Source organism: Fulmarus glacialis, unplaced genomic scaffold (assembly GCF_000690835.1).
Source record: "Fulmarus glacialis isolate BGI_N327 unplaced genomic scaffold, ASM69083v1 Scaffold38216, whole genome shotgun sequence".
NCBI classification, from domain to species: Eukaryota; Metazoa; Chordata; class Aves; order Procellariiformes; family Procellariidae; genus Fulmarus; species Fulmarus glacialis.
The window spans coordinates 1-8,985 of NW_009216887.1; the positions used below are offsets into that span (position 1 = coordinate 1).

Below are 8,985 nucleotides of genomic sequence, written 5' to 3' on the forward strand. Positions count from 1 at the left end.
CCCCCCCCCGCCCTTCCCTGCTCTCCTTGTGACAGCCGGGACAGGAGGAGCGCGACAGAGCTTATCGGCGTTAAAAAAAGGCAGGGAGAGCTTTTCCTCCCGCTGGTTTGGTTTCGGTTGTTTGTTTTGGTATTTGCGGAGAAATTAATGTGCAGCAGCGGTGTTTTTTTCAGTAGGCCCCGCTCCCCTGACCGGCGTTTGTTCCCCGAGCAGGTCTCGGTGCTGTATTTCGCTAGGAGCGCGGAGCTGGCGGGGCTGCGCTGCGAGACGCTCTCTGTGCCGCGGCAGATCACCTCTCTGCAGCTCTGGGAGGAGATCGTCAAGGTTCACCCAAGGTACTCGGGAAAGTTGCTGGTGAGGTGCACAAAGATTAACTTGGGGGACTTGGGGGCTTTTTGGTAAATACAAATTCAGCGTTTAGAGTTGAGCTGGAACACATGTCAGTACTTTAATACCATAAAAACAGTGACATTACCTTGTTCTTGTAACCTGCAGCAAGCGTTTTGTGTTTTGGCCAATTGGAAATGCTATAGCTTTATGCATACGCAATGAAAGACTATGTCCAATGAATGTACCCAAGAGTTGCGCCTGAGGGGTACTGTAAGACCTGTGGCCCGTTGTCCAGGAGGGCCATGGTGCGGTAACTCCGTTGCATGTGAAAACTGAGCTGTGTTATTAACCTGTGGAGAAGGTGAGATGTCTCAAGGAGGGAGCAAGCACAGCCAGGGCAGTAAATAAGAAATTCATGATAATGTGCAGGTGTTTTGGATCACTTATCTTGAACTGTACTGTTAGCCGTTGGTCTGAGCTTATGGCACACTCTGGAAAGTGGGTCAGGAAGGGAGCTGAAACCCTGCCACAGGGTTCCAGCCACCCTTACATAGGAAATAGGGTCAGCCACTTTCAACCTCCTCTGCTTTGAAAAAAAAAACCCCACACTGCTGGTTGCATTTCATAGGGAGTTTGGTCCTGAGAGAGCGCTAGGTGTGCGTGGTAAGGAATCCCTGTGGCACTAGTGCTCTTTGGGAGTGTCAGCAGAAATCCCCCCTCAGGTTAAGACTGAGGGAAGGTGCTCAGTCCTGTCAAGAATAAGTCTGATAGACAAAGATGCGATACCATTTGGGAGGGGGAAGTGGAGAAAAAACCAAAAAGTAAGGTATAAAAGAGTTGAGGTCCTCAGGATTTAGTGCTGAATGCACTGGAATTTCCATAACTTTGGACTTCAGTGCCAAAGTCTTCCTTTACGCACCACCCTTCTTTATTAGATCTACTCTCAAAGGCTATGAAAAACATTAACTGTTTAGCAATGGCGTCTGTTTTCAAATGAGAAGCTCTAACCAAATGTTAGACCGGGGCCTTTTCCTCACAGAGAATTGAGACTAAGTGTGTTTTGGGGGAGGAGGAGGCAGTAGGGAATGAGTGTATTTTACTTTGCAGCCTATTATTCGGTGTCAGAAGCAGCAGCAGCACCTTTGGTTGGTTTGCCATAGTTTGTCAACTTTGTCCTTTTATGAATGATGACTTGGGGCAGTATATTTTGCATGTGCAGTTACTTCACAGCAGCCTTCTTGGAAAATGCTTCTGCTCCTAGCTTTTCTGGAAAAACTCAACATAATTGTAGGGCATTGACCACAGACTTCTATTCACATTGCTAATGGATATTCCAACTGCAGCTTAAGCATACTTGACAATGCTCTTCTGTTCCACCCATTTTCCCCAGTGAATTAACTTGCAAGTGACATTAATTAGAGCCCATCCTTCTAATGGGCACTTCAGTTCCATAGTTGCGCTCAGTTCCTCAGTGGCTTGCTTTACTTTCATACAGTCCCTCCCTTCAGTCTGCCCTCTGAGTCAGTGCTACTGTGTTTTTCTCAGCCTGTGCCTTGCCTACTTTTGTCTATCTGGCTGGTAGGAAATAAGATGATTTTTGCTTGTACCCTTTTGGCTTGCATACTTGTTTCTAGGCAATACAGCTCTCTGCTGTCTGTGTCAGATTTTGTAGTCTCAAACAATAACAGTTATCATGCCTGCACCTTCTAAAGTAAAACGTTGGCACTCTTTTTCTGGTAACTTACTGGTGTTGATACTCGCTTATACTCACTGTGTGATTGCATTTAGTCATGAAAGTGACTCCCTGCCTCATGGTATCCAGAGCTGTGGACTCTCACAGCAACATCTCACAGATGTGAAATCAAAAAATACATAGAAGATCTGCCAGAAAACTCACATATCTGCCCTCTTAGCTCTGTTGCCACTCCTTATCAATAGCTAATTTCAGACCTATAAGTACAAAAGACCCAAAACCTCATAAACTGTGAGGTTACACAACAAGAGCAGCTCTTTGACCGCTGAATCTTGATGAGATCTCGCGAATAGCATCTTGCAGTGCTTCTTGCCATGTAAGAAAATTGCCCCAGTCCAGCCAGACTGAATCAGGGGAACATTTCCTTCTAATCCTGAATGGTTGGATGGTTGCTACCTCTTGAGTTACCTACTTCTTTGTTAGAAGCTGCTGAAGTGGGTCTGGTATACATTGGTTTGTTCTGATGTAGGCCTATGACAAATCCAATTCCTGACTTCTGAGAATTATACTGAGTTGGTTTCTCCTTAGTCACCATGAGAAAATCCAAGAGTAGGAGGTCGGCGTTTGTTGTATTTTTGAAAGTGTATTGGAAGCAGAGTTGCATAAGTCTCAGTGGTATTCACCTCAGCTGCCTAGACTGTGCACCAGTTTGTTGTTTAATGAAATCGCATGGTTAAATGCAAACATTCTATTTAGAAACCTATTTGTGCTCCTGCCAATCCCCCTCAGGCTTGCTGTCATCCGGGATCAAGTGGTTTTTGCTGTTCGGCAGGAGTACGTGCTTCTTGGAGATCAGCTCCTGGTCCTGCAGTCCGGAGACGAGGTTGCCATCATCCCACCAATTAGTGGAGGCTGAATCTGCCCCAGTTCTGTTCGGTAGGTATTACTTCTTGCTTAGTTTCCTATGGAGTGTCATCCCATGCTAACATATCTCGTGGATTCTGTATAATGTTCCAATAATCTTTTTTTGTTCAGGTCCAGAGATGTGTTTGCACTTCTGTTCCTCCACCCCGGTACTCTTTTGAGAGACCATAACTTGCATTTCCTGCTGGAGAGAACCAGCTGACCAGAAACTGTAAGCTGGTGCACCAATAAATGATTAACATACATGCAGTGAATGGAAGAAAACTGCCAGACAGGTCAGGCATTGTTTTGAATTTGGGTTTTACGTCTTGTTATTCTTTCATAGGTGTTTCTGGCTGCCAGTGGATACCCAGCTTGCTTAAAAATAATGAAAAATCTCCTGCCACTTTTTAGCAGAGAAGATGATACAGAAAAAGAATTGACTGCTGCTTAAAAAAAACTTTTTTGTTTGTTTGTTTGTTTGTTTGTTGTAATCAAGGGAACAGGTGTCCTTAGAATAGCTTCATTTCTTTGCATGCTTTCAAGTGCCAGTCCATGTATTTACTGCAGCTTGTTCCATTGCTGCTGCTCAAAGTACTTCTTTTCCTCCTCATTCTTAGGTGAACTGATGAGTGGTTTCTACTCAGAGAAATTAGAAGTGTCTCCTGTGTCACTGAAACAGGCCGATAGTATAAGGTCCTGAATTTCCTCGAGAGCATATTAAACTTTAGGATTAGAACTCTAATCCGTGTTTATCAGAAATCTCTGTTTTAAACTGTGTTTGATTTCAGGGTGAGATAGGGAGAAGGGGCTAACAATCTGACCGCAGATGTACTAGCACAGTGGTCCATGCTGGTTGACGGTACTGTTAAACTGGGACCTCACACCAGTTCTAGTTTCGTCCTACTGGACCAGACTTTCCTACCGGGAAGTAACCTGTATGCATTAAAAACCAGGTCATTGCTTGATATTGCAGTTAATATTCTCTCAGCAAGTCTGCTGAGATGTGAATTTGCCATGGAGTCTGGTCTCTTGGGGTGAGGAAGTAGATGATGCATGTTTTATGCATAAATTGGAGCATCAGCACTGGATGAAAAGCAGTTGGCCAATGCTAGTGTCGCCAAAACCAACAACCAGTCTGTTTGGTTTCAGCTTTTCTAGTCAACTATGGATGAAAGCGAAGATGTGCCAAAAGATTTTATCAAGCTCAAGTCTGAAAAGCTCTCTGTAGATGAAGTGTCAGAGCTGGTCATTTCACCATACTGTGGGGCAGTGTCTCTGTTCATTGGTGAGTTTAGTATTTCTGACCTGTATCTCTGGGTGTGTTAATAGTCGAATAAATGGAACCTAGATTGTCCACGCCCCAAACTCGTGCTTCTCAAATAAATAAATTCCTGGACTGAACCCAGGATGTTTGGAAAACACGTTCTGAATTATTTAGAACAAGACCATGGCAGCTCTTAAGCAGTTGCACTGGGACAAAGTGGTGAGTTGCTTCCCTGCTGGTGTGGCTATCCTGGGGCTGAACAGAACAGCAGCTCTGGAGTACAGGACTGCTTGGGAGCTCTTCTCCCATCCCCTCGGACACACCTTGTTCAAGGTGGGAAGTGGGATGTTGTGGCTATGCAAACCACAGGTCCACAGCTGCATGAAAGCTTCTGCAACTCAGATCTTGGTTGAAAGTAAAGTACTATTTTACCCATGGGCTGTTGAAGGTCAAGGCTGATAGCTCTGTCCTGTTGCCTAATGTACATGGTACAGATCTTGAAACCCTTTTGTGCTTAAGCCTCAATGCTACTGGGCTTCTAAACACTGAGCACTTAAACATTGCATGGGCAAATGCAATAATAGCACCTTAGGAGTTACCACAGAAGATGTCCCAGCCTTGGGCATTAGAGCCTGCAGACTTGTATAATGTGTAAATTAAATTCTTCCTTGTATATTAAAGATTTCTCTTGTTCAAAGAATCTCTTTACACAGCCATGATTAGGGGAGGTTGTTTATATTTGTGCAGTGCTGGCTTTGACCATAGCAGGAAATCCTGGGTTTTACTCAGTATTTATGTATAATGTATTATTATATAATAAATATATAATATATATTACATTATAAATATATGATGTATATTTATTTACTCAGTGCTTCTGGTTGATAAATCATTTGTGTTTAGGTACCACAAGAAATAATTTTGAAGGCAAAAAAGTGATTCACTTAGAATATGAAGCATATACTTCGATGGCAGAGACCGAAATAAAGAAAATCTGCAGAGATGTTAGACAGAAATGGCCATCAGTCAAACATATTGCAGTGCACCATAGACTTGGGTATGTATGGCCAGACCCCATCCTTCTGCAGGTGCAGTATTAATCCTTGTCTGGTGCATGGCTGTGCATATATAGTTGCAGGACGTGCAGGAGTCTTTATAAACTGTCATGCAGCAAAGCTGGCTGCAGGATCAAGCTCCTGTTCTAGAGCTAAGTTTTGAAAATTGTCTTTTCAAAAATGTATTGGTAGTGTTTGCCTATAGTCCACTTTTAGCCTGCAGGGTCCTTGATGCTGGTTTGAAAGTGGGGAGAAGGGATTGAGATTTCATTCCAGGAAGAGGGAGGCTGTTGGTTTGTTTTGTCTTTTTTTTTAATGATGTGAAGTCGGCAGCACTTTCTTTTTCCTTCTTCTTTTCATTGAGGTGCTGCAGAATGTTCTTATTGTCAGATTTAAGTCAAATTACGCCATAGGGAACCTGAAAGCTTAGACTGTGGGGAGGGGAGGGGCATGGTAATTGCCAGCCGTGCTTGCTGGAGAACCTCCTGTTGTTCCTTGAGTCTTGGGTAAGCATTTTCTGTTGGGTTCAAAACGTGGAATACTAGTGTCTGACATACTCTTGAGCCTTCACTGTTCATCAGATTTCTCACTGAAGCTAGCAGGATTTGCAGAGTCTGTTGCAAATGCTTGTTTCCTTTTCTTTCAGCAGAAGGAACTTAGGAGGTGATCACAAAGGGTAATACTAGCTCTGAGGGGTAGTTTCCTTAGATTTCCTGTATAGTCAATAGAGAGAGTGATTCTCTTGTGGGCAGCTCAAAGCATTTAAGCTTAGATTTTTCCTATGAACTGTTTGCCAGAGGAGTCTTACTATAGAGGAAGGGTTGGGAGGCAGCTTTTGGGAATACTACCCTTGTGAGGAGCAACATAAAACTTTTGCTACTTCTGTTAAGTTTGGAAAACACCACACCAAACAGGAAAAACTTCGTAATTTGAAATCTGCATTTGTCAAAAATTAAGTTTCATTGCAAAATCTGCATAGTTTGAGGCACTTAATTTCTTCTTTCACAAATTCTTGTGCAAACTGAGATGATTTCTTAGGTTTTCAGATAAGAACTGGCTGTTCCTAACTTGTTATTGTTCATTATTAAGCCTGCTTCCAGTGAATTTCCTATGCATTGTTGCAAGTTAGCAATTTTCCCCTCTTAATTCTATAGACTTTATTTAAAAAAAAGAAAGAATGGAAGAAAAAAGCCTATGTCTGGTGGGTTTATTTATTCTAAAGCGTGGGATTCTGACATCTGGTACTGATTTTGGTTGTGGTTTTCTTTCTTTTAAGAAGTGTATAATCTTTTGGACATGGCTTGACACTTACTCAGTATGAGTGAGTCAGGAGAGCGTGTGGCCAGAATACTGACGTGACATGGCCACAACTTTTGGGTGCTCTTGATGTTAAGCATTAGCTAAAGTTGCTGTTGTTCCTCTTCTCTCCCTAGCGTGGTTCCAATAACTGAAGCAAGTGTAATTATTGCAGTGTCCTCTCCACACAGAGCAGAATCCCTTGAAGCTGTAATGTACTGCATCAATACCTTGAAAGCATCCGTCCCAATATGGAAAAAGGTATGTTTGGGGACAAATTTGATTTTCGACCTGTGCCAGGGTCTTACACAGCTGGGCTAAAGGCTGCTGCTGCTCTTAAGGGAAGCAGCGGAAGCATTACAGGCAGCAGTTGCTCCTGACGGGATGCCAATGTCTAGCATCAGTTTCCTCTAATGCAGCCAGGCCCATCCGTGGCAGATAGGGCACCTGGAAGGCCCTCCCTTGCCTGTAGCATCCAGCTCCTTTTCCTTTTAACGCCATCCTAGGATCAAAGTGAAGGAGCCCTGAGCTCTCCTCTTCTGAATGGCAAAACTCAGTTCTGCACAGGCTTGTGGAAGAACTTTGAGTCAGCTTTGCTTTGGACAGCGTTGCAGTTTGCAAGTAAAAGTGGCATTTCTTGTCTTTCTGTATTCCCCTCATCCCTGTGGCCTTGAGAAAACACAAAGCATTAAGCAACAGCACACAATGAAGGGATCAGCAGAGGTCCCAAAGCTAGTATGGGGACACAACAATGTGTGGAGAGACCAACCCAGGTCTAGGAAGTGCCTCATTGCATAACCACAGTATTGCATGCAAGTAATGAGCATTACCTCTGCCTTCTCTCCCAGGCAGAACGTGGCATGTGGTAACAGTGATGTTCTCTGCATTACTCCACTTTTCTGACACCTCTTTCAGGACACTGGAGTTCTGTGGTCTTGGGAAAGAACAATCAGGGGCTCAGAGCCCCGCTGAATTTGCTGCTGGGTAGTCCAGTCTGTCCTGAAGATCTAATACTTACTGTATTTCATGTTTTGTTGTAATTTTTATTTTTTTAATATTGACATTTTGTATACACTTAAATGCTCTTCTAAAAATTAGAGTAAGTTAACATGGCAACATGTAAAAAGGGCCGTTTTACACGAGTGCTGTGCACACTACAGCTTTTACATCATTTCTTGTAGATCTCTTTCTTGAATTGACTTAAGTATATTTGGGCCCTTCCAGATTTAATGGGGCTCGGCCTGAGGTTCAGCATCTGCCCACATGTAAGTCAGTATGTTCTAAGGGTGCTGCCCTTTTTTCTGTTTGCCAGCCAAGTGCTGTGTAGTCCTGTTGTGATCAGTAAATAATAGCAGGATGGCTGTTGAGTTGTTTGGCCTGGCTTGTGGGTGTATGTAGCAGACTCCCACAATATTTCCCATTCTTTGTTTATATTTGCAGGAGATTTATGAGGATGAATATTCTTGGAAAGAAAACAAGGAATGCTTTTGGGCAAATTCAGAAAAATAACTGTACTCTTTTAAAAATAAAGTGTTACTGTTCCTAATGAACATACTGGTTTAGCTTTGAGTTGTTTTTACAGAGAATCTATATGTTTTTAAGCAGTTGTAATAGACATTTCAATCTGAATAATTTAATTAGAACTGAATGAAATGAATGAGTACTAATTAGGCTTTTTAAGTGTTCTTGACTCTCTTTTGAAATTGTCTCTTTGTGCATTTCAACATGGAGTCAGTTTTTAAAACAATCTTCCATAAAATTCTTGGTTGCAAGGTGTTTAGTCCTCTGTGATATATACTGCTTTAATGCCTTTACATTAGTAGTCTGTGTTCACTGTCTGCATGAGAGATCATAACAGGACAATTGGATTTTTTTTTAATCTTAAAAAAAAGTCTTGAGTAGTTTAATTTTATATGACTGCAGAATCAGTTTGCAAGCTTTATGCTATTTTGACATTCTTGTAACATGAAAGCTACTTGAAGTATATTAAACATTTTGGTACAGACAGAGAAGAAAATATAAACTATACCCCAGAGTTATTAACTTTTTAGTAGTTACATTGCAGTAGCTCTGTCTCACAGAAACATTTTTACTGTGCAGCTGATATTACAAGTCCATTGCATTAAAAAAATACAGACAGACCTTGATTCAAAGTTAGATCTAATACTCTACCAGCAACAAACTTGCATTAGCAATAACACACAAACCTGTAACTACTTAATGATGTTTAGACATGATCAATTTTGAAAGAGCTTTTTTGGCTGTGTAATTGTATGGTGCTGCAGGAAAAAAAAAGCCAGCTATTATTACAAATAGAAAACTATACATCTAATTAGTCTTAGTAGTTTGACTTTAGACATGTTAGGATTCAAAGTCATCGAAATGGATTAGTTTTTCAAAGGAGAGTGAGTCTATTGAACTTTTTGCAGTTTATATATGCA

General features: G+C 42.0%; 2 protein-coding genes across 4 annotated transcripts; both read left to right on the forward strand.

Annotated features, from left to right (window-relative positions):
• Positions 1–167: 167 nt before the first annotated feature.
• LOC104072158 (molybdopterin synthase catalytic subunit {ECO:0000255|HAMAP-Rule:MF_03052}) lies at positions 168–8,463 on the forward strand. 3 transcript variants are annotated; one of them, XM_009579464.1, is made up of 7 exons: positions 168–335; positions 2,813–2,959; positions 3,842–3,963; positions 4,079–4,214; positions 5,097–5,250; positions 6,682–6,805; positions 7,985–8,463. In XM_009579464.1, the coding sequence occupies exons 4-7, from the start codon at positions 4,094–4,096 to the stop codon at positions 8,051–8,053; spliced, it is 468 nt and encodes a 155-aa protein (XP_009577759.1). In that variant the 5' UTR covers positions 168–335; positions 2,813–2,959; positions 3,842–3,963; positions 4,079–4,093; the 3' UTR covers positions 8,054–8,463. The 3 variants fall into 3 exon arrangements, with proteins under 3 accessions (XP_009577759.1, XP_009577757.1, XP_009577758.1); XM_009579462.1 differs by lacking the exon at positions 3,842–3,963 and adding an exon at positions 3,059–3,130 and having other exon boundaries at positions 175–335; positions 4,064–4,214; positions 7,985–8,094; XM_009579463.1 differs by lacking the exon at positions 3,842–3,963 and having other exon boundaries at positions 195–335.
• Positions 174–6,800, forward strand: LOC104078011 (molybdopterin synthase sulfur carrier subunit {ECO:0000255|HAMAP-Rule:MF_03051}-like; the record flags this gene model as incomplete). Its single annotated transcript, XM_009579465.1, has 5 exons — positions 174–335; positions 2,813–2,959; positions 4,079–4,214; positions 5,097–5,250; positions 6,682–6,800. Coding segments are annotated over 2 exons (289 nt in total), but the record flags the coding sequence as incomplete, so codon positions are not given.
• Positions 8,464–8,985: the final 522 nt, after the last annotated feature.

Coding starts and splice junctions, on each gene's coding strand:
- LOC104072158 (XM_009579464.1), top strand. CDS start 4,094: ATGGATGAAAGCGAAGATGTGCCAAAAGATTTTATCAAGCTCAAGTCT. Junction 4,215..5,096: donor GGCAGTGTCTCTGTTCATTG/GTGAGTTTAGTA, acceptor ATTTGTGTTTAG/GTACCACAAGAAATAATTTT. Junction 6,806..7,984: donor CCGTCCCAATATGGAAAAAG/GTATGTTTGGGG, acceptor TTATATTTGCAG/GAGATTTATGAGGATGAATA.